Raw genomic sequence first — 24,383 nt, 5'->3', positions numbered from 1 at the left:
AATGATACCGCTATAATAAAAAAAAAATTGAAACATGAACTCTAAGGCTGCCTTGTATTTGAGCTCTCTTACTTCAAAGCTGTCTGTGCCTGGCTAAGGCAAACAAAGCTGGCTCACTCGAGGAAGAAAGGAAACTGCAGTCACAGCAGGTGGTGGGTTTAACCAGCACTTCAGGGTGTCCACAGCGCACACCTCTAATCCCAGCACTTGAAAGGCAGAGGCAGGAAGAGCTTTTAGTTCCCGGCCCAGCCTGAACTACATGGTGAGATCCTATGCATACACACACTTCTCACAACCATAATTACAAAACCCTGGAAAAGTATGATAGTGGAGAGCATTGTTGGCAACGTTCTTGCAGGATTCCAGGCACTGCAGTCAGCGGATCATCTGCAAGCCTCACTGTCCTCTCTGCCAGGGGAATAGAAATGAATATTCCTCCATCTCCTGAAAATATTCCAAATGCACTAGTTCATAACAAAATACAAAAATAAAGAGTAATTTCAGTTACTGACAATTGGAGGATCTGAGCCCCAGCTCTGCCAATAATCGACCAGATGAGAGGAGAGTTTGCTCTCTGTCTCTTAGGCCTCAAGTTCACACCTGAAGACAAAGAGAAGACCATGCTTGCTTCTAAGTGCTGCCTTCCCTGCAGTGATATTTTGTTTACGTTTTAACAAATAAAGCTGAAAAGCTAATAAGTCACTAGAGGCCAGGGAGTGGAGGCACACATCTTTAATCCCAGGAATCAGGAGACAGAGGTGGTCAGATCTCTGTTAGTTCAAGGCCACCCTGGGCTAAACAAGATTGAATGTATCTAAAAGAGAAAGAGAGTTTACATAAAAGTGACCCCAGCACTTGAGATCCCACGCCTTTAATCCCAGCACTCAGGAGGTGGAGACAAGTGCTGTGGCTGGGTGGTGAGAGGAATTCAAGGCTGGAGGAGACAGAAGGGAGCTCAGGGCAGTCTGAGGTTTGGTGGAGACAGATGCAGTTTGAGGACAGGATCGCCCTTCTGTCTAAGCATTGGTACCAGTAAAAGAACTCTCCAGTGTCTGGCCTCTCTGCTTCTCTGATCTTCAGCACTAACCCTTATATCTGACTCTGGGCTTTTATTATTAAGACCAACTAGAATTCGAGGTACACTTCCCTGCCTCACAGCTGCTTGAACTAATATGCACACTGAAGTATCCAGCAAGGATATTCAAATGTACAATTTTACTTAATGAAAACAGACTCTGGAAGTAAAGAATTTGTGAGGAAAATCATAACTGACAATGATTAAGCAGTAGTTCAAAGCATAATAGCTATTTTAAACTCAATTATTTCAGAAAATTATTCCTTCCTGGTAAAGTATCCAATTTTTACTATTCTGACATGACAGTCTTTGAAGTACAAGTGATGTCTAAAGAAAAAGAAATGATTTTTATATTAAAGTTTAAAATAAATTATTTGAAAATGATTTTTATCTATTGTATATATGTGATGTTATTGCATTTCTCTGTCTGCATGTGAGCATGTGGAGGTCAGAGGACAATTTGCAGGGGTTGGTTCTCTCGTTCCATATGGGTGGATCCTGAGGCTCGAACTCGGTCATCAAGCTATGAAGCAGGCACCTTTACCAGCTAAGCCATCTTGACAGCCCCCTTTCTACATTTTTGAAATCTTAAGATCTAGAGGAAGAACCAAAGGGGAATAACAAGATCACCATCCGTTAATTTCACAGATAATAAGCATCTAAATAAATCACCCATTGTTCAAGATATCAAATATCCCCACGCCTAGACAATGAACTACAGGCAACCAAGGAATGCTGAGAGCAAGAGGAAGTCCTTCCCAGGGACAAACGCCCTAACGGGTTATCCAATACCAAAAGGTCAGCTCTGAATCATGTGACAGGAACACTAACTGAACTGAACAGGTTGTGTTCATATAGTTATGTGATCACACACACACACACCCCACAGCACGGTGCGACCCCACCTCCTTTTCTACCACTGCATCCTACAATCGTTGAGGCAGGGAAGTAACAAGACTCCCCTGAGTTGCTGAGCAGATCAAAGAAAGAGGATACCGGGTCCCTGATGTGACTTTGTGGGTCCTACATTCACCTTCTGGATGCTTTTTATGCCAAAACCAATTCCAGATACATTCTCTCATGCCTCTCCTTCTTCTGCCAAACTCTCTTTAGTCTTTGCTTCCAATGCGCTCTTTCATTCCATTTATTTCTACTCATGGGTATGAAAATATTGGGCGATGGAAGAACTGGACAGTGTTATCACTTATCCCTGCTCTGAAGGGCCGACGGGTAGCCCCAGAATTCAACCAGTTTCTCTAAATGCTAACATTGCCCTTAGATAACCACGGGTCATCTAATCGTTTTTTTTTTTTTTTCTCCACCATGACCCACATCTTCCAGGTACTTGGAATTAATAAAATGAGCCTTGGAATGGTCCAGAAAGGTGCCGCTACACACACTAGCTGAACACCTAATTATGAAAGTAGTCCTTAGAAAACACTGGTAATTATGAAATTGTCCAGTTCGGATGTCTGAACCTTTGCTTTCAAGACTTTCCAGTAGTACAGATGGCCCAGTCCCATATAGAGGGTATCAAGACACAGGACTACAAAGAGCCTGGGAAAGTTCCCGGGTGGCATCACAAACAGTTGAGCTGGCTATCTGCAGGCAGGTGAGGCTAATCGGAATTGGTTCTCCTGGAAAGACATGTAAATTGTCCCAGGTATGCGACCTGGCGAGAGTGAGCTGACAGCTGCGGACCCTAGGCTCAGAAACCCGTCGCCATCACTCAATCTCTAGAAGCATCTAGAAAACTACAAAACTCCCGTGTTGCTTTTCGCTGAGGCTTCTGAGGCAGGGAGCCCCGCTGGGCGCCGGCGAGAACCTAAACGCGGCGACCCGAGTCCTCCCCGCCTCCATCCTCCAGCCTGCAGCGGCGGCGTACTGAGGACCACAGCGAAGGGGATCGCCGGGGTGCGGGAGCTGCGTCCCGCCCTCTCCCGGCAGAGGCTCCGGCGTGCCTTCGCCCGGCGAGGGTCTCACACGGTGCCACCACCGCCTCGGTGGATCCCTGCCGCGCTCCCGGCGGCGCAGTTCCTGCCGCCCGGCCGCGAACCAGGGCCCGCAACGCGGCCCGGCCTTCTCCGCCCTCCTCGCCGTGACGAATCGGCGCCCGGCTGGGATAGGATCCGAATTGGAAGAGTTCTGAGGAAACTGGAGAGCCTGAAAAAAAAATCCTCGGCTGCACTAAGTCTCGCCACGTCCTCACGGGAAGGGCTATTCGTCTGAGGAGAGCCGGCCGCGGCCCGCAGAGAAATCCCGGAGCGTGTGGAAAGTGCGAGCGCGGAAGCTCCGGCGCGAGGGGCGGGGCGAGCGCGGGACAAAGGGAAGCGAAGCCGGAGCTGCGGGCGCCTTTTCGGCCCGCGGGTGAGTGTTTCCAAGTGGGTCCGACCCGGTCTGGGAGGGTGGCGGACCGTGGTGTGTCGGCTTGGCGGGACCCCGAGTTCCCGCGGGGTGTTGGGGGTCGGGCTCAGCTCCGAGGCGGGAACTAGGGCCGATGCGGCCTCTGTGAGGCCTAGCGGCGGCGGGGTCACAAGGAAGCCCCATCCGGGACAGCTCTTCCGAGGCGCCACTTTTCCCTTTCCGCTGGACCTCGGACGCTGGCCGAGCACCGATGCACACCCCCCTGCGGGGAAGTTGTCAGAAAAGCTCAACCTCGGCCACTAACTCAGGGGGTGGGGACCTCGGGAAGCCCTCCGAGCAAGGCCAGCGGGGGGCCCTCACCCACCTGGAAAGTGGTTCCCTTTTTGGTTCAGGCAGCGACCTAAAGACTTCCGAAGTGGCCTGGAGTGAGGAGTGAACTCAGAGACGGCGTGGGTTGGGTTTAAACCCACCCCTGGCAGTTCTGGGCCCACGGCTTTAGTCACTATCTTAATGGCCCTGAGACTGTTTCTTGGTTTGTAAAATGAGGACAGCCGTCAGTGTCTGGTAGGGTCGTTGTGAATAGTGAGCGAGACTGTGTGATAAGCCTACCTTGTAAAGGTGATTGATTAATTAATTATTCAACAGATACTAAGTTCCATGCCAGGCACCAGGGTTAGATCCTCTCTTACGAGTTACGGGAGAGCAATCAGGTGTTAGCCTTGAAGTGTAAGGGACTAGGGACCCTGTTACAGTTTCTTTCGGGGCTCCCCACAGCAAGGCCTACTGGGTGTTGATGGGAGAAAAGAGAGGCCTGGGCTGAGAAACTTGAGTTCCCGCATCAGAACTCTTACCCCGATGATGTGAGGCATTTTCTTAAAATGAAGACTAGAAGAAAAAAAAAAGTGTTGTACGTAGCGATGGGTGAACGGACTCCAGTAAGCATAGTTTATTCACCTTTCTAAAAATGAATTTTCATCATTACCGTTTGTGGTGTGTGTTGAGTAAGGAGCGGGCTCACATCTGTCCATGTTGTGAGCTGATAGTACTAGGACCAAATCTGTGAAGAATTGAGCTAGGTTTGAGCGATACAATAATAAATTAGACCATCCCTCCTTTCTTTCAAGACAAAACCGAGCCATATTGGCCTATCGTGTAAGGGAAGATGCCATTGATCTTTGTAACCAGATAAGAATACAGAGAAGATGCAGTTGTTCTGCCCAGATAATTTATCAGGAAAGTACCTGAGTAATTTCTGAAATGGGCTCTAAAGGACCAATAAGAGTCATTCCAGTAGACTCTGAAAGTGTGTTCCCTCACTTAGGAAACTGTTTACCAACAGAAGAGAACGTAAAGGTCGTTATCATACCAAATTATCTTTCACACTGTTTCCAGGAAATAGACTTTTGCTCTGTCTCAATAAAAGATGGCCCCTAAAAAAAATCAGAGCTGCTGGTTGGGGATTGGTCAGCGTCTGGTAGGCCTTGTTGGGGTCACCCTGATAATACATCCCATTCTATTGTCATTGTTTTTTTTTACCAGTCTAAGCAAACGTTTGCATGGCATCAGCAAAATGTTTTCCATACAAGACGTGGCTCAATATCATAAGCAAAAACTCAAAGATCCATTTCTAATACAACTCTAAATTTCCCAGTAACTTTATTCATTTAATTCTGATCAACCAAATGATTACAAGAACTAGTTAAAAATATGCAAAAGGCTTGATTACTAGCAATTAATAGTGACGTAATTCTGCTCAGAAATACCAATCAAACTACCCTATTCTTTAGGAAAACATTCTCTTATGCTTGCTGAGTTTTGATTCTCTTTTTTTTTCTTTTTTTTCTTTTTTTTTATTTTAGTGTCTCAGATTCATTCTTAAGGAACTGAGAACTTAATCTTCCAAAATGTCAAGTAAGTTTCAATTTTTATATTTATCAATCTGTGTTAATACGAGACTAATGCCCTAGCAAATGGGAATTCCAAACTACTCTCATTTTTTTTTCTTCAAAACAGGACCATTGGTAGTTTTGTTGCATAGTATTATATCTCAGTTGTTTACAAGAAGTTATTTATTTTCTTTCAAACAGAAAGACCATCTTATGCCCCACCTCCCACCCCAGCTCCTGCAACAGTAAGTTTTAATTTTCTTGTTAATGTAATAGCCAAGTCTGGCCTTGATACAAAAACCCAGATGTCTTCCAGTGACAGTCACTCAGTCATCACAGCCACAAGATAGAAAATTCTGCTAAAAATCAGCACTTCCTACTAAATAAAATAATTCTTTTCATCCTACTTTGAACCAAACCCAACATCTAAAATTACATACTGTGAGCTTCCAACCTCCTGTGCTCTGTTTTTTTCCTAACGGGAAATGAATGAAACACTTCTTCCTTGTTTTCCCTGTTAAAGAGTCTATGCGTTGATTAGATGCTCACTCTGGCATTATTTGTCCTTTTGCTGTTGTTGATTTTAACCCTAACCTTCAGCTGGTTATCACGTTTTTTCTCTCCCTCTAAGGCTAGGGACATAGCTGAGTGCAGAGCGCTCGCCTAGCATGTGCAAGGCCCAGGTTGGAGCCCCAGAAACACAAATTTTTTAATTAAACTTTCTTGTCGTATATATAAAATTTTCACATTAAATAAACTTTTTAGTTCTGAAGATAACAACACTCATCATAAGTCTTATTTTCAAGCTGCTCAAGTAAGAATTTCATTACCCGTGGGTCAGAACTTGCTGCTGAATTTTGTTCTTCTCCATAAATTATGCCGATTGGCCTACTGATCTGTTTCAAAGTGTCTGATGGTGGAAACTGTTTTCTCCCAGCAAGCTCTAGCCCTGCTTGATCAGCATGTAAAATAATCGCCCAGTCCACAATTCAGATTTCACAGCAGCTGTGCAGGCCCTTGTTGATATGCTGAAATGGCTTTCTTACCATTTAAAAAACAAAAATCACTTAGCATAACCATATCCTACAAAATCAGAGTCAGGGTTATTTTTATTTCTTTTGTTTTGTTTTGAGACAGGGTCTCTATGTAGCCCAGGCTGGCTTCGAAATGGTGATCCTTCTGCCTCGGCCTCCCAAATGCTGGGATTAGCAGCATGCCCAGCCCCAAATTAATTCTTTAATATCTGCTAGCTCTTCCTTCCATCCCTCTACCAACTAATTTCAGGCTAGTCTCCTTTTATTACTAATGAGTTCCTTTGTCATTTTGTTTTCTCCATTAGGTAACTAGTCTGATTTACTAACCTGTAGGTGAACGTTTTAGTTATATTTATTTATCAGCAGTTTGTTTCTCCTGAGATGATTTTTTAAAAAGTGCATCATACATTCTTAAGTTCACTTCATGTGATACAGTCTGTAAAGTTACTTTGGTAGACTGTAAAGTCTTGTGCTTCATTATTTTCTTTCTTAAAGAATAATTCTTACCACCATCTCCATCACATGCTCATGGCTGTGTAAAGATTGAGTTGAGCGATGAAGAGCCTCAAAGCTATAACTAGGCCCTTCAACTTTAGAAATGGTATAGTTACCATATGCTAGTTTCATTTTTTTAAATCCCCTATTTGCTCACGTTATTGACTCATATTGAACTCTCATTCTTTATGCAGTGTTTGGAGGTATCATTTTATATAAATAGTGCCTCCAGGTATCATTTTTATATAAATAGTGCCTCCAGTAGTTTATATTAACAAACTTGCTATTTATTTTTTAAATAAAGATGTTTTAAAAACTGGATCCCCTCCTGAGTTTCATACAAAGAAGAGGATCTTTTTTTGTCCCTCGTACCATAATTTCACATCTTCACACAAAATCCAGGAGCTAGGAATTCTAACATCTAGTAGAATGAATATATAATGAGTTAGCCGCTCTCTCTCTCTCTTTTTTTTTTACTCCATTGCTTTTCCCACCATCACCACCACCCACCCCTCCACAGCCACCACCCAGATGAACCACTCCATGTGTTACATGCACTTCTTTTGTGCCTTTACTATTTCATCTGTGTTTTGCTACTTAAATATGCTTAATTTGCGTCTTTTCTAACTATGGGCTATAATTGATCACCTTGTTCTCCTCTAAAAAGTATCACATGTGCTGCCTGCTTGAATGAATGTCTTTGGACACTAAGGATATGTACAAGGGCATGTTTTAGAAAATGACATTGATTTTGTGACAACTAAAGTCTAGTGGGGATGTGTCAAGCGTACTCTTGTGTAATCAAGGAGAGCTATGTTAATTGCATGTAAAAATGACATTGCTATCACTTACTATGATTGAGTTTGACTAAGTATACATTTTTGGTTTCTCTTTACTACATTTTTTAACGCATTTTGTCTTGATTTTTATGAACATTGGATGTCATTGTATTAACCACAAGGCCACAATCACATAAGAACCCATTTGTGATTTTATCAACACATAATTCACAAAAATCAAGAATTTTGTCGCTGCAGCGAGCAGTTGTATTTGGAAAGGCTGAGAGCCTTCAGGAAATCAGATGAAAAAGAAGTTCCAGTCTGGCAACTAAAAAGACGTAGTTCCCATTAAAATTAAATGCATGATCACCTATGGAAGATGGATCAAAGAAGAGATGGAAGAGAAAGCCTATGAGAGAATGACTGGGTTAAAGATCAGATAGTACCCCAGTATGAAATCTCTGCATTTCTTACAAGTCCTTGTTTGAAATCATGCATGTGACATCCATTGAATCCAGCATATGTTCTTTCCTACTGACAATTCCTGGCCTCCCGATTTGAGTCTCTCTTCTCATTTGTCACATATAAAATTACTTAAAGCTGTCTTTGAAAGCAGATCCATTTGTTTTTGTTTTTAGTAAATGAGTGCATTGGTGGCATCCATATAACTGTCCAATAAATCATGTTTTGTTTGCATGTAGTGTTTTCAGACTTAAAGTTTATCATACTTGAAGCTTTCCCATCTCAGACATCACAGATTGCCAAATTCTTATCTCATACTGTTGACCATGAAGTAGTTGTAGATGTTTGAAACTGCAGTGTGATGCCTTCCTCAGAAACAAAACACAACATACTTTGTCTCACAAGCATCCTTAACCCCCACCAAGGAAAAGAGGGAAAGAGAAGAAACATGCACAATCTCACATGCACATGCATGCACATACATACTTGCAGGCTGGTTTCTCAATTTAAAAAAACTTAATTTCCGCAACAATACCAAAAAGAACAATTACAACACATCATTGCTTGTTTAAATTCAGGTTGCTTTTGCATGCCATATTGCAGATCATTTTTCATTTCTGTGTTTTCCTCGTTTGAGCTCATTTCTCATTCGTGTTTTTGTCTCATTTGTTTCCATCAGCAAATGCCCAGCACACCAGGGTTTGTGGGATACAATCCATACAGTCATCTCGCCTACAACAACTACAGGCTGGGAGGGAACCCGGGCACCAACAGCCGGGTCACGGTAGGAGAATCAACTATTACAGCCTCCGGCAAACAACTGGAATTGACCAGAAATGCCTCCAGAGTTAGGTCCTTTTGAATCAGAAGCACAGCCATTTAAAAAAAATTTAACCTGACTTTTCAACTGTTTTGTACAGTCTTACACTGGAAAAAAAAAAGTGCAGTCTGGATATATACTTAGGAGAAAAGAAATCCATTCTGTTTGGTGATCAATAGGGATTAAGCCTTAAACACTTAATGCTCATACTATCTATGTAAACAAATCTCGAATTCTTTTGGTTAACATACTTTATGTCATGAAGAGTGTCTTTTGTTGTCTAAGGTAAATTGGTGGCGGTACTCTCAAGGATGTAGTTTCTTAAGGAATGCTTGGACTAGACCTGGCTTCATCTGGACTAGAAACTTCAGGCAGCCCTGCCCATCCAAACTGCCGCACTCAGCTATTTGTCTTTTGGATTTAGTGATTGACCTATCTGAGACTCGCTTCTTTCCAGTTTAACACAGAAAAAGATTTTACTGTCACCTCAAGGAATTGCAGAATAAAACTTGAATTCTTGGTGTCAGATAAGTACAACTGGAGGTCTGTTTCCAGTCTGTTGTGAGAAAGATGGTTCCTAAAATTTGGGGTGTTTCATTTAAGTGATCCAACTAAGATAATCAAAACTGGATACTTCAAAGCTTTTATTTTTAAATTATTTTAAACTCCAAGGAAATTAAGGTAATAAATCCAAAAGTCAAGTACCTCCATTAGAATGTGGTGATGGTGAGAATATATACAACACAGAATGGCTGTAATCTTTTTAGTATCTGGTTTTTCATTTGCTGTTTTCATAAAAAAGAAATGTAACTCAAAGAACAAAACAAAACCCTCTCACCCTGTAGTAAAGCTATAGTTGAAAACTCGTCACTATCAAACCGTGTGTCTATCTTGGTAAGCACATTGCTTAGCTTGATAGGTTTTGTTTGTCTAAATTTTTCATTGTTTCTGCATAATTTGTACTTCATAAGCATATCAAGTTCTATGTGCCATATGTATTTCACAGTATCTGAAAAGGATTCTGAAAAATATGTTTATGTGTGCATTGTGCAGTGCACATAGTTTCTATGTGCAGCAGTGTATGTTTTTCTTTGGCCTAAATGTGTTGTTTCACAAGTGTAATGAGTGGCAAGGTTATCGGATGAAAAAGAACATTATAATTCACATAGTAAGCAGAATTAGTTTTAGATCATTTGTATTAATGCAGAAATTTTATTTATGGGTATTAAGTAAGAATGATGATTTCTGAATCACTCCATACTTTAGTAGCCATGCTGATGAGCCAGTAGTCACTGTGATCCTAGAATAACTTGGTTTTGGGTTTGTATAAACAGCCAGTTCCTTACTTGTGGATAGCTGTGAGGCCTCTCTGTTGTTACAAAGTAAGGTCATTCAGTAGAAACCTGATTAGAAAAGGGAGAGTTCACTCCTTTCTGGACCTCGGCTGGTCACGTGTTTTCAACCCTTTCCCTCCTAGGGAGTAGAGAACTCGGTGCAGAGTGAGCTCTAGCCTTCAGGGTAGGGAGTGGGTTAGGAGTGAAATTTGGTGTGTGCCTTCTCTGTAGTTGTTTCTTTGTATTATTGTCCTTTTGTTCTATCACCTCCAGACTGACGTGTGAGCAGACTGCTGGAAACCTAGGGCTTGCATTCTCTTGTATGTCTGACTTAGTGTTTTGGGACTCAGATGCTTATAAAAAGGGTTTGTAGAGAATGACCCCAATGATACACTACTTGGTGAGCAATGTTCCTGTTGAGTAAATTGTTTTCTATAAATAACCATAGTGATTTGGTGAAATGATTCTGTGAAACTGCAGTCAAGAGCTGTCTTAACTTGTGGGTTGTTTTCAGATAATAAAGCATTAGGTACCTTTGGAGGATTAGGATAGCTTTGAGTGCAGCCCATGCCTGATTGGTTTGTTCAGGTGATGGTTCACAGTCTCTAATATACAGGATCGTAAACAGATTGAAATAGAGTGTTAAAAGTAGCCTACTTCTTGCTAGTAGAAATCCGGTCTCCAGAAGAAAATCCTTAAATAAGACCTTGCCAGAGAAACAGCTAAGAATTGAGAAATAACAAAAAATTCTCTTGTGCCATTCAAGATGAATCGACCACAAAATCATGGACTTTCTCCACAGATTGACCAGAACCTAACTCTTAGATCAGAACAGTTTTTACAAGCCTAAGTATTTGCTTCCCACCTCCAATTCATTGCAAATGGGAAGAAAGAAATTGGAAAGGTGGAGACTTGGTGCTACAGGTGGATTTCCTGATAGCGACAAGGAAAGGTCCTCATCGACGGCAGAGTTGAGCTCTCCAAAATTGTGCTCCTAGGCCACTTAGCCAAAGAGCAGGGCCGACCGCAGTTTTTCTTATTCACAGCACAGCAAGCACATAGTAGCTGTTCCTAGTTGACTCTTAACAAGAAAGGACGGAATACCGCACTCAGTGCAGAGTAGAAAAATGTTTGGAACATTTAGAAAGGAGTCTGAGATGTTAAGCAGATTGGTGATATGTGATGATAAACTTCTTTAGGGTCCCCAAGCCAACTGGAATTTCACTTATTATTCTTAGGGAGTAGGGGAAGTATTGTTTTGTGTTGTTTTGTTTTGTTTTTTATTTGTAATTCTGTTTGGGTCCCTTTTTTTGGAAAGGAGGTGAATTAGCAAATCTATTAATGTTCTAAAATGTGATTCTTTGGAAGATTTGAGAAAATATTTAAAAACTTTGTTTTTTAGCTGTTTTAATGTATACCCAAAGTTTGAAATGTAAACGTGTTAGAATTTTTACTTGTTAACGGTATTTTGGTCCCTTCAAATATGGGAACAACTTTATTTTGGTTTATTTGTCACTCACTTTGTATTCCAAAAGTTTGTCTGGGACTGGGTTAGAAATGTTTTCTAATCATGTCCTGTATTGGGAAGCAGACTTTCCATGCAAAGGTTAGCCGTGTAGGACTCTGACTTCTTAGGGCTCCTGCAGTGGTGCCTGCGTCCCTGATTGGCTACTCTAACCACTGTGACAGTGCTGCCTGCATGTCTCACTGCATTCCACCTCCCACTGCTGGTTAAGACCACATCTGTCTGTGGTCCGAGCAGCAAGGACTTGCCGGTATGTGTGTTGGTGATGGGAGTGAAGCAAGCAGTCCTCTCCCCGTTCTGACCGTGAGAGTCAGTGTCAGGGTTCCTTCCCCCGCCACGTCAGAGCCAAGTCTGATAGACCATCTTCCTTCTTATTCTGGCCCCTTCATCAGTGTGGAGATATGAAGAGGAGATAGAAAAGTTCAGAACTAGATGCCCTTGGAGTGGCAGCTTTATATATGGGGCATCTGCTGGAAGTCATCTGATGTCTCCTTGCCTGTGCCTCGCATAGACAGGACCAATCACTTTAAATATATTTTTTTAAATTTTCCTTTTTCTGTATCCTGTCCTTCCTTGTCCTCATTTCTTTTCCACAAAAGCAATTTTGTGGAATGGGCCTCAAAAGTAACATGAGCAAGGTCTGCCAGTGTCAGCACCTAATGCGCTTCCTTGTTTCCTTGTGGCCGGCTAATGAGGAAAGGACAGTGTGACTTGATCCACTGTAGGAAAACCGCTGCCCCAAGACTACAGAGACATGAAACAAAACTACAAGATAATGTAAAACCTTAAGAGAAATAAATCTATTTCTAAAGGATATATTTTATTTTTTTTTTAAATGTATTTGCTAGGTTTCTAGTTACCTCCTATTTCTTATTGGTGATTTTTTTTTTTAACGTGGGAGGTGGTCTTTATGTTATTTGTCTGGGGTACATTCCTGATATAACGAGATCCCCTGTAGGCAATGTGCGTATGGTAAGTGCTCAGAGTCTGCAGATATCCAACGTTGACTGTATGCGTAATAGTTACTGAGGAAATAAAAGGTAACGTCCTAAGTGTGAGGCGTTTGGCATATAATTCCATTCTCAGTGTATGAATTATGTATAATACTTTATTTTTGCAGCCAGGCTGTCCAACAGTGGAAATAAACTGCTAAGTAAAACATTAAATATTATGTGTTTAAAGTCATTTTCCTTTGATATAAACATTTCTGAATTTACAGTGATATCTATTTTCTTTGGCGAAAATAATAATCTTGTATCCATGGACGAGTAGAAGAAAGGCGCATTAGAATTTTTAAGGGGCTTTCTTTCAGGTGCTGGTGAGCTCCTAGCAATTGAAGAATGAATGTGTTTAACTCTTTTACAGGCGTCATCTGGTATCACGATTCCAAAGCCTCCAAAGCCACCAGATAAGCCGCTGATGCCCTACATGAGGTACAGCAGAAAGGTGTGTACCGGGGACCAGAAGATGGCCTTCCATGCCACTGCAGACAGGCTCGGCGTCGTCCTTACACAAAATAGGGGGAAGGATTAAGTGGTTCGTTCTGTTTCAGAGTTCCAGAACTCAGATCGAAGAGGAGCATGGTTAAATAAACTGCTAAAATCTTTTAAACAGATTAGTCTGTAGCCATGAGTAATACGTTTTAGAGAATATTGAAAGACATGAGGAAAATGTTAAGTAGAAAGGAGAATGTACCAGGTAGTGGTGGTGCACGCCTTTAATCCCAGCACTCGGGAGGCAGAGGCAGGCAGATTTCTGTTAAGGTCAAAGGCAGCCTGGTCTACAGAGCGAGTCTCAGGACAGACTCCAAAGCTACAGAGAAACCCTTTCTTGAAGAAAAAAAAGAAAGAAAGGAGAATGCAAGACTGTATATATTAATATCTTATTTTTATTAAGAATAATAATAAGTTTGAGGTGTAGTTCAGTAGTAAAACATGTGCCGTCAGAGCCCTTAGGATCAATTCCAAGGGCACAAAATGAATTAATTTGTAAGTATAATAAAAGTATTATTTTGATCCTAATTATTATTTCTGTGTTTGATAGTATGACGCCATTGTATTATACAAATTAACTCTTCTAGATTTGCTTGAACTGTTAGAGACATATTTAAATTGTTTGCTTAATTTGCTGTAAGCGTGTACTGTGATTAATGGTGTTCTTAAATTATCAATTTGAAGTATTTGAGTAAAATGACATGGTGTATGAGATCCACCAGGGTAAAGATGAAATGAGATAAGCCAGCTGTTGGCAGTTTTGAAGCAGGCTGATTGGTATGTGCTAGTTTGATACTGTCTTCTCTGCCTTTGTTTGTATTTAAAGGGTTCCATAGTAGAGTATTTTTAAATGACTATATACTTAGGCATTAATATTGAATTTTTAACTGTTGATTTTTAAGGTCTGGGACCAAGTAAAGGCTTCCAACCCTGACCTAAAGTTGTGGGAAATTGGCAAGATTATTGGTGGCATGTGGCGAGATCTCACTGATGAAGAGAAACAAGAATATTTAAACGAATACGAAGCCGAAAAGGTAGGGGATAAATAAAATATTTAAATGTAAATAAAACATTTTATTATTTGTGAAAGAAACATAAGGCTTGACCAGAAAGCTGAGGCAGCACTGAAGTTGTGTCCACCAAGCTCCACTCACCTAATGTCTGAACCTCGTGTTCTCTGTTCAGAAAGAGATGACTGTCATGACACCATGCTTTGCCTCGTGCCCCACATTCAGATGGCTGAGGCAGCGCATGGTAGCCTGTAGGACGTACATTATAAAACACCAACACCCTTTCAATTTCAGATAGAGTACAATGAGTCTATGAAGGCCTATCACAATTCCCCTGCATACCTTGCATATATTAATGCAAAAAGTCGTGCCGAAGCTGCGTTAGAGGAAGAAAGTCGACAGAGACAGTCTCGCATGGAGAAAGGAGAACCTTATATGAGCATTCAGCCTGCTGAGGATCCAGATGGTAAGGAGGGAAGTGGGGTTTATGTGTGCATTCTCTCTGAATTAAAATAGAAGATAAATCTTAATTCAAGGCTTTTATTCTATTAAATGGAAAGCGTAATTTTAAGTTAATTTCAATAATAGGATTTTAGAGTGTGGAAAATGAGTAACGAAAAACAGCTGCATGTGTTACTTTTCACTGTCTTTATACTCAATATAGGATTTGTTTGTTTTTTGAAAATAGGATCTCACTGTGTTGCTCAGATTTATAGTGAACTGGTTTCTCCAGCCTCGGCCTCCAAACCCTGGATTTTAGGCTTCTGTGGCACACCCTAAGTGATATTATGGAGTTTTTTTGTTTGTTTGTTTTGGGGGGTTGTTTTGTTTGGGTTAGTTGGTTAGTTCTTTTGTTTTGGTTTGCTTTTTGAGAGCAGGATATCTACACAGCCCTGGCTGTCCTGGAGCTCACTGTGCACTCCAAGTTGGCTTTGAACTCACAGAGATCTGCCTGCCTCTGCCTTGAATGCTGGGATCAAAGATGTGTGCTACCACGCCCAGATAACTTCTTTTCTAAAAATTTGAAGTAACCCAGTCTTTATTTTTTTAATTATGTGTGTAGCAAGCCTGTAGGTTTGTACATGTGAATCCAGCTCCTGAGGAGGCCAGAAGAAGGTGTCAAACCCTCTGGAGCTGGAGTTATAGGCTGTTGTGAGCTCCCTGGCATGGGTGCTGGGAACTGAGTGCTCGCCTTCTAGAAGAGCTGCACATGCTCTTAATTGCCATACCCAATCTTACTGATTTCCTAAATTTGCTGAATTAAAGGCTCTTGGAAGCAAAAATTAATGAGTGTGTGGAAGCATTATAAAACTTTATTCAAAATTTACTATGAATTTGAGAATACCACTTGAGATCACTCCTGAGTGTGTCATATATTACATGTAGACAGGGTATCATGTATTACACACATACATTACTCACAGATGGCCAGGCTTCCTAGTTAGGATTCCAAGTGCAGATGAGCAGATTACTCTCCGGGCCTCCGCAGCCAGGCAGTCTGTAACTATAAGGTGCTCCCAAGATAGTACCCTCCCTTTAGGAGCATGCTCATCCACTCACTTGGCATGCTGTGTAAATGTTTATTTGTCTCTGTGTCTTACTCCATGCTGAACAAACAGGATTGGAAGCAGCAATTACCAGCCACAAAAATTCCAGGATCATAATTTAAGATTCCATTTTTTTTTTTTTTTTCGAGACAGGAAGGGTTTCTCTGTGGTTTTGGAGCCTGTCCTGGAACCAGCTCTTGTAGACCAGGCTGGTCTCGAACTCACAAAGATCGCCTGCCTCTGCCTCCCGAGTGCTGGGATTAAAGGCGTGCGCCACCACCGCCCGGCCTAAGATTCCATTTTTAACACACCAGAGGGGTTCTTAAGAACTTTTAAGAGATTTAAAGAGTGGAGGAAGTTACAACAACACCAAAAGACAGGAATAAATTCAGCCAAGTAGGATGAAGGAGCAGAAAGGAGCTTCAGAAAGATTCATTGAGGTGTTACTGGCAAAAATTCTCATAAATACAGTAGGATGTAATAAAATTTGAACTAGAAACAGAAATTGAGTGTTAAGCATTATTAGTACTGCTAAAAGTCCATATGCAGACTTGAATTACCCGGATGAGGTGATTGATACAAGAAAAAGATGACTAAAACAATCAAAGAGCAAGTTTGCAATAACTGCGAGAGTGAATATGTCTATACAGTAGAAACAAAGGTTCACATCTTAGAAGCCATATGTAGAGAATAAAATATTTCCTAAGCAAAATATAACAGCAGGAACGAAGCTTGAGAGGCTCTTACATGAGCAGTAGCATGAGAAATAATTAAGAAGCTATATTAATATAATGTGACCCTCTATGACAGTATTTCTCAACTTTCTAATGTGGTCATCTTTTAATATAGTTCATGTGGTGACCCCCCCAACCATAAAATTATTTCATTGTTACTTCATAACTGTAATTTAGTACAGTTATGAATCATGATGTCAATATTGAAATGGAAGATATCTGATATGCGACCCCATGAAAGGGTCATTTGATTGCTCCAGCAGATTAAGACCCACAGGTTGAAAACCACTGCTCTAGAACTTGAGAGGTACAAATATACGGGAAAACCAAGAGATGGGAGCCATACATCAAGATACGAGGGCGACATCTGCAGACTCCTTAGAAAACTCTGAGAAAGTCCACAAGTCAGACCTTGATTCAAGCAAGATAGCAAAGGCTTTTTAAATGACTTCAGAGACCATCATGTGCAGCATGCGGGCTTCCATGTATAGCAGGGTTTCCTAAGCACAGCCCCTGTACACTAAGGATTTGGCTGTTTCTGAGACAACCTTTATTTTTATCTATATTGGAAGGAAAACTTGCTTTGTTTAATGAGTTAGTGTAAAGAAAAGTAGATATTAGTACAGATGACTCCCAGGTGGAGGTGATAAAGCAAGATAAAGGAGATACTTGTCTTCCAGAAATAAGCGCACATGCTAGGTACGGTAGGGCACACTTGTTATCCCAGACTTGAGAAATTAAGGCAAGCAGGCTGATACGAGTTCAAAGCCAGCCTGGGGTGCACGGTAGATTTTGTCTCAGAAAGATCACACATCCTGGGGCTCGAGGGCTTTCGCTGTACAAGCACACGGACTTAAGTTCAAATCTCCAGCACACATATAAAAGGCCAAGCATAGGATAGCTGGCACATACCCGTATCTCCAGCACTGGGGAGCTGGAACAGGCAGATTCTGGGACCATGGTGGGCTGTTAGTCTAGTCAAAATGGTGAGCTTCCGGTTCAGTGAGAGACCTTGTCTATAAGGCAGAAAGAGAAGAAGACACCTGTCATAATCTGGCCTCCACATGCCTGTGTGCACACTGCAGACCCACATACATGCATCACACATACCAAAAATAACAGCACCTTTATACGTTCATAACAGCCATGTACATGTTTAAACTGGCAAAAATTAAAAATAAATTATAATCAAGTATTTCGGAGTGTGTAGTGGATGTTCTTGTGTGTGTCAATGTTGAGTGTCTTCCTCAGTCTCCACCTTTTCGTCATGTGGTTGGGTGTAGTATATACCCTTGTACTTCCCTGTGCAGGCATGTGGAGGTCGGGGGTGACATCCAGAATCCTTCCTCAGTTTCTTCTCTGCTTTATTCTTTGATAGAGTACCTCTCTGAACCTAGAGCTTGCTGTTTTAGCTCGAATGACTGCCAAGCCTCCTGAACCTGCCACACCTGGCTTTTACTTGATACTGGCTGGTTTCAAATTTAGATCCTCGTGCTTGCCTCACAGATCCTCATGTGTGCAGTCTCCCAACCTTGAAATCAAGTTGTTTTTTTCTGTGAGATTAGTTTGGGTCTTTACCATTTTTTTAATGTAATAAACTGTAAGTACTGCCTGGAAAACTAAATACTGCTAGAGAGGATGGTGATAAGTTAATTTTACATATGGATATTTTTATTAATTTTAACAACTATGATAAAGATACCTCCTATTTACAGTCCAGCATTTATCAAATGCTACTGGGAGGGTGGAACATTGGCAGAATTTCAAGTACTGCCATCACATGCAGGCTTCACATGGATGGATTCCAGGGCCTAAAGAGATGTGAACAAACGTTGTTTGTATTTTAACCAAACCTCAGACATGAATTATCCCTTAGTACAGCCGTTCGCAATCTTCCTAGTGCTGTGACCCTTTATTAATACAGTTCCTCATATTGTGGTGACCTCCAACCATATTATTATTTTTGTTGCTACTTCATAACTAATTTTGCTACTGTTAATGAATTATAATGTAAATATCTGATATATGACCTCTATGGAAGGGTCATTTGGTACCCCACCCTGGGGTTGAGAACACCTGCCTACTAGCTTTATGGAAACATTCGGCTGGTTTTTTTTCTGTCTCTGTGTGGTTCTTACTGTGGCCTGCCCTGACTCCCCTGATGCTGGGCAAGCCCACTTGCTAGGACAGTTGAGGACAGCGCTTACTTGGTGACTCTTGTTACCACTGTCCTGGTGACTAGCCAGCTGATTCCCAGAACATTTCTTTCCTTCTAGATTATGATGACGGCTTTTCAATGAAGCATACAGCTACCGCCCGTTTCCAGAGAAACCACCGCCTCATCAGTGAGATCCTCAGTGAGAGCGTGGTCCCTGATGTGCGGTCGGTTGTCACAACAGCCAGAATGCAGGTCCTCAAGCGACAGGTCCAGTCTTTAATGGTTCATCAGGTAAGGGCAGAAAGCATTCGTTCTAATAAGAGGAGTCTCTGCCTCACGTCCTAGATGATGTGGCTCTGAGACAGTGTATTATAAGTAGACCTATGAAAAGATAGGTGCACACTGAAGGATTTGGGGCACCCCATCAGCCTTTGCTGCATTACTATGAAATGATTTTCCCTTTATCATCTTGTTAATGGTAGTCTTTCCTTTCCTATGTTACATTTTTTTTAAAAAATAGCTAGATTTTATACCTAATTTTTTTTTAATGAAAAATTAATGGGCTGGAGAGATGGCTCAGTGGTTAAGAACATATACAGCTCTTCCAGAGAACGTGAGTTCAGTTCCCAGAACCCATCTGAGGTGACTCACAACTGCCTGTAACTCCAGCTCCTGGGCACCCAACACCCTCTTTTGACCTCCCTGGGCTCCTCCACCTGTGCACATACCCGCATACACATCACATAATTCAAAATGCCACACTTGGTGTGCTTTACATCTGCTCTAGAGAGAAGGTATAACTATATAATCTGATCTGATACCTTGCAGCGAAAACTGGAAGCCGAACTTCTTCAGATAGAGGAGCGACACCAGGAAAAGAAGAGGAAATTCCTGGAAAGCACGGATTCCTTTAACAATGAACTTAAAAGGGTATCCATTCCATTCCATTCCGTGACTGCCTTTATCATGTGCCTGTTGCTTTGGTTTTTTTCTTAAAGTGATGTTTGAAATAGTTCTAACATCACAGTATAACTTGTACTGTCTTTATAAGATTATTCTTGATTTTTAGAAAAATTACAATAAATTTGCAGTGTCATGTATACATTGAAGTAGTAGGCCCACAGCTGATAGATCCCTTTAGTGCTTTTGTTTAAAATCTTTGTAGTTGTGAATTATTTTCACTTTATTATAATTTATTCTTGGGTATATTCATTAGATGTAATTCAGTTGCACTTTGTATTAAAACAAGTAAATCTCAACTGGGCGTGGTGGCACACACCTTTGATCCCAGGTAGAAGTAAGAGAGTCTCAGTGAGTTCAAGGCCAGCCTAGTCTATACAGTGAAGTCTAGGACTACGTAGAGAGACCCTGTCTCAATAAATAAATAAATAAATAAATAAATAAATAAAATGAATAGAGTATTTGGTAGCTGACGTGTGAGTGGGGCATCCTAAGGCTAGCCCAGTCCTGGGCAGTGCCCCAGCAGCTCCTGCCCTGCCATGTCTGGTTTGCTGCTACATACAGCAGCTTTTTTGTCCTGTGCAGTTTGAGGACAAAACACTGATACGTTTTACTCGCCCATGTAAATACCATTATTAAGCCAAGAAATAACTTACCTGATCCCAAGGTCCGAAGAAGACAACATTGCTAAGAGTTGTCTGATTTGTGTTTGACTAGTTATGCGGTCTGAAGGTGGAAGTAGACATGGAGAAAATTGCAGCCGAAATTGCACAGGCAGAGGAGCAGGCCCGCAAAAGGCAGGAGGAGCGGGAGAAGGAAGCAGTGGAGCAAGCCGAGCGCAGTCAGGGCAGCATTGCCCCTGAGGAAGAGCAAGCAACGAACAAAGCTGAGGAGAAGAAGGATGAAGAGAGCATCCCTATGGAGACAGGTAACCAGCTCCTTGGCAGGAACATGTGAGGGCCCTGATAGCTACCTTCTGACCTTTCCCTCTGGATGCTTTGCAGCAGCCACTCCCGTTAGTTAATCCCTGTGACTTTCCAGTCTCTCCATAGTAGAACCCAGGTGGGCGCGCATGGCTCTGGAGACAGATGGAGAGGGATCCTGTTCATTTCCCCATTGCTGGCACTGTGACTTTACTGAGCTCGTTTCTTCATTGTAAAGTACCTGCCTCTGGGTGCATTCTGGTACTGGATTTGACATAGGGTTAATAGGCAGTAATAATATTTTAACCTTTACCATTGTCCCCAAGATTCGTTTGGTCTTTGGTACCTAGGCTTTGAGCAAAGTAAAAGCTGTAAGCCAGATCTTGCCTCCATCTTTCTGTAAGTAAAGTTTCACTGGAAGATGGCCACACTCATCTCTGGCTGCTTTGAGGTGATAACGTGGGGGGAGGGGGGAGTTTTTAGAACTTGTAATAAAGACTTCCTGGCCCACAAAGCCTAAAATGACAGTTATCTAGGCCTATGGATAACTGACCTCACCATAGAGCAGTTTGCTTTTTGATGTTCTGATTTCCCTAAATAAAAGCATTTTGGGTTTTTTTTTTTAAAGTAAAGTTTAGATAAAATACTAATAAATTTAGTTATTCTTGGAATTTTGAGAGCAGCTTAACTTCTGGCAGCATTTGACCTGCCTTGTGGGTAAACAGGAGTAAGCCAGAAGTAGTCGGGGGATGCCAGTAGAGTTCACAGGAAATAGAAGGGCATGGCATACTTTATACTCAAACAGCAACTGCCTGTTCAGGGTTTAATGAACATCAGCATCTCTACCAGGCGGTTTTGCAGTGTGTAACTCAGCAGATTATCTTTTCTGACAAGTCTGGGTTTAATCTTCATTTTCTGGGCCTCTTTCTATTCTTGTGAACCTCTTTTTTACCATGAATTTGAGCCTGGAACACATTGTTGTGGTTATAGCAGGTGCTTGAGAATCAGATTCTGCTCGCAACTGTGCTCAGTCCTGAGTGTTTTCCCCGTGAATGAGATCTTCCTTACTCTGACAGCACAGGGTGTTTACTTTTGTCTTCTAACTTAAGGAAAAGAAAAGGGAGGGGGGAACTGAAGGGGGGAAAAAATGAGTTGTCAAAAACCTTATGGTCTTAACTTCCTAAAGGAAATGACCCAGCAGGACTGGCATTTGGCAGCAGAGCATGGCATCTTCATTCTGTGCCCTCATTTTGTGTGTTTCAGGCAGGATCTTGCTATACTATATTGCCCAGGATGGCCTCAATCCCTGGGCACAAGCAGTCTTAACCTTAGCCCTCTGAGCAGCTGAAACACCAGGTGCCCATGTCTCTGGCTTAGTTTTAATGTTACAAGTAACCCAGTAAATTCAGAATACTGAAATGTTATCAACATCTTTAAATTATTAACATTCTAGGCTAGAGAGAGCTCAGTGGGTGGGACTGGAGCCTGTGTATAAACAGCACGAGTGGAGACTGAGGCAGGCAGATTCCTAGGGCTCATCTCCAACCAGCGTAGCCTACTCAGTGACTTCAGGGCCAGTGAGAGATCTTGTCTTCAAAGGGTAAACAGTTCTTGAGGAACACAACACTCTTCTAACCTACACATGGTGTGTGCACATGCACACACAAGCACACACACAACGACCATAACTGTCTTATATTCTTTTGTCATAGCAAGTCTTCAAAATCCGGTGTGTGCGTTTTGTACACTTCATACTTTGAAAAGCTCAGTTCTCACAAGTGTTTGGCTTATATTTAAATGTCATAAACCTATAGGTTAAAAATGTAGATTTTTGTATTCTAAGTTGTCTCAAATATGCTTAAAACTTTTTGGGTCATACTGGTCCATTTCAGGTGCTTCTCCATGTGTGGCTGGTGGCTGTCATATTGGACAGAACGTCTTATGCCATCAGCATAGTTAAGAGTCAATGTTTGTCTTAGAACTGACAGTTGCAAATGTGTCTTACAGAGGAGACACACCTGGAAGAAACAACAGAGAGCCAGCAGAATGGTGAAGAAGGCACATCTACTCCTGAGGACAAGGAGAGTGGGCAGGAGGGGGTTGACAGCATGGAGGTCGAAGGGACCAGTGATAGCAATACTGGCTCAGAGAGCAACAGTGCCACAGTAGAGGAGCCGCCCACAGACCCCATGCCAGAAGACGAGAAGAAGGAATAAATGTTGCCTTGTTTTATGTGTCCTAAAACTTTTTTAAATGGAAAAAAAAAATGTTTTTTGGTTTTAATGGTGTTATGTGGTCTGTGTATTAATTATTTCCTTTTCCATTGATACCACCAAAGTCTTTTCAACCATCAACATCACAGCCTGATGTCAGGCACGCACCTTTCTCAGCATCTCGGAAATGGCTTTCCTTTGGATGCTGTTGGTAGCTCTCTACTTCTGAAGCCTCAGAACTGAGATTAATTGAGAAGACACCCGGCTCTTTTCGAGAATTACCTTCGATGCTGCAGAATCTACTCTTACAAATGCCTTCCTTCATCTCACGTGGGTGCTCAGCAAAGCCATAGCTTTAACCCTTCCCAGCCCTGTCCACAGCTTTCCGAGCCCCTGTCCTGTGTTCTTGTACAGAGGACCCTCTTGAAAACGTCATGTGAGTACGTTTGTTAACTTGTTACCCTGTGTATTTCTAATGTCAGATCCAGGAGTTCTTTTCCAGGGTGGACTGGTGCGATTGTCTCCATGGTAGAGTAGTTAGGGTGTGAATAGCGTTAGAGTGAGCACAGCACATGTACTTTATCTGTAGTGTTTTCATTCTGGTTAATACGGGATGTGTTCTGGGAGATTCATCCTCACTGTACAGGGGAAAAGAAATACTTTTTTTAAACCAGGTTGGTTTTCCAAAGACATGATAGACAACAGAGCTTAAGGAATGGAATATTCTTATAATGGACTACAAACTTAAAACTTAGCCTGTTCCAGCAGAAAAACAGTAATAAAGTTTATCCACTTGAACATATTTTACAGTGATGAAAACCTCAAGGCTTGAGATTCCATAGATCAGAGCCTACCTTTTTGATAAATCCTTGGTAGTCTTAGAGACCAGAAACAAGATAGTTTGTGGTGTGTGCTTCCTAAAACCTAGAATAGATTTTTACTGAATAGTGGTATATATTATGGTATATGTTTCTTAAAGGTCCAAACATAATAAAGATATGAAGATAAAGGTTTCAGTGTTTTTATTGCACTATAGAAGATAAAAGACAGGCATATAATTTGACCCCTGTGATACATGAGCATCATAGAATGTCATACATAAGTCTCATGAGTCTCAGTGTTAATCCTACTGAAGAAATCTATGGTGTCTGGATAGCATGTAAGACGTGTGGCTAAGTAATGCATATAGCCTGTGCTCGTGTGGGGACACTCTCCCTGCACTCCTCAGTTACAATAACTCACTGCATTTGAGCACACAGCATCCTAGTGTCCAAGTCTGCGCCATTCAGCTTCCTGAGAGAAAGACCAATATGTGAGGGCATCCTTTGGTCAGTGTTTCCATGATTCTCCGTAGAACTTTGGCACAGTTCCTTGTGAATCAAAGAACTTTGTTAGCAACTGGTCTACTTTGGGGTTGAGCTGGCAGAGCAGGAATTCAGTATGTCTCGTTCCAGACAGATTGGACAGCTACAGATAGAACCCTCTGGTGGGTGAGATGGAGCAGAAACTGTTTACAGATAGAACCCTCTGGTGGGTGAGATGGAGCAGAAACTGTTTACAGATAGAATCCT

General features: G+C 41.8%; 1 protein-coding gene across 2 annotated transcripts; it reads left to right on the top strand.

Moving 5' to 3' along the window:
- The first annotated feature begins 2,935 nt into the window (after positions 1-2,935).
- On the top strand, positions 2,936-22,887 carry Smarce1 (SWI/SNF related, matrix associated, actin dependent regulator of chromatin, subfamily e, member 1). 2 transcript variants are annotated; one of them, XM_041644086.1, is made up of 11 exons: positions 2,936-3,442; positions 5,299-5,350; positions 5,527-5,570; positions 8,775-8,879; positions 13,140-13,220; positions 14,170-14,301; positions 14,572-14,743; positions 18,835-19,007; positions 19,545-19,646; positions 20,394-20,604; positions 22,607-22,887. In XM_041644086.1, the coding sequence occupies exons 2-11, from the start codon at positions 5,344-5,346 to the stop codon at positions 22,813-22,815; spliced, it is 1,236 nt and encodes a 411-aa protein (XP_041500020.1). In that variant the 5' UTR covers positions 2,936-3,442; positions 5,299-5,343; the 3' UTR covers positions 22,816-22,887. The 2 variants fall into 2 exon arrangements, with proteins under 2 accessions (XP_041500020.1, XP_041500021.1); XM_041644087.1 differs by lacking the exons at positions 5,527-5,570; positions 8,775-8,879 and having other exon boundaries at positions 2,941-3,442.
- The last annotated feature ends 1,496 nt before the right edge of the window (positions 22,888-24,383 follow it).

The sequence above is a fragment of the Microtus oregoni genome, unplaced genomic scaffold (genome assembly GCF_018167655.1).
Source record: "Microtus oregoni isolate MIOR12 unplaced genomic scaffold, Mior012 000091F_ref0000469, whole genome shotgun sequence".
NCBI lineage: Eukaryota > Metazoa > Chordata > Mammalia > Rodentia > Cricetidae > Microtus > Microtus oregoni.
The sequence above is the reverse complement of the archived record's forward strand: the minus strand, read 5'-3'. Positions and strand labels throughout refer to the sequence as shown.

Coding starts and splice junctions, on each gene's coding strand:
- Smarce1 (XM_041644086.1), top strand. Junction 19,008..19,544: donor AGTCTTTAATGGTTCATCAG/GTAAGGGCAGAA, acceptor GATACCTTGCAG/CGAAAACTGGAAGCCGAACT. Junction 20,605..22,606: donor GAGCATCCCTATGGAGACAG/GTAACCAGCTCC, acceptor TGTGTCTTACAG/AGGAGACACACCTGGAAGAA.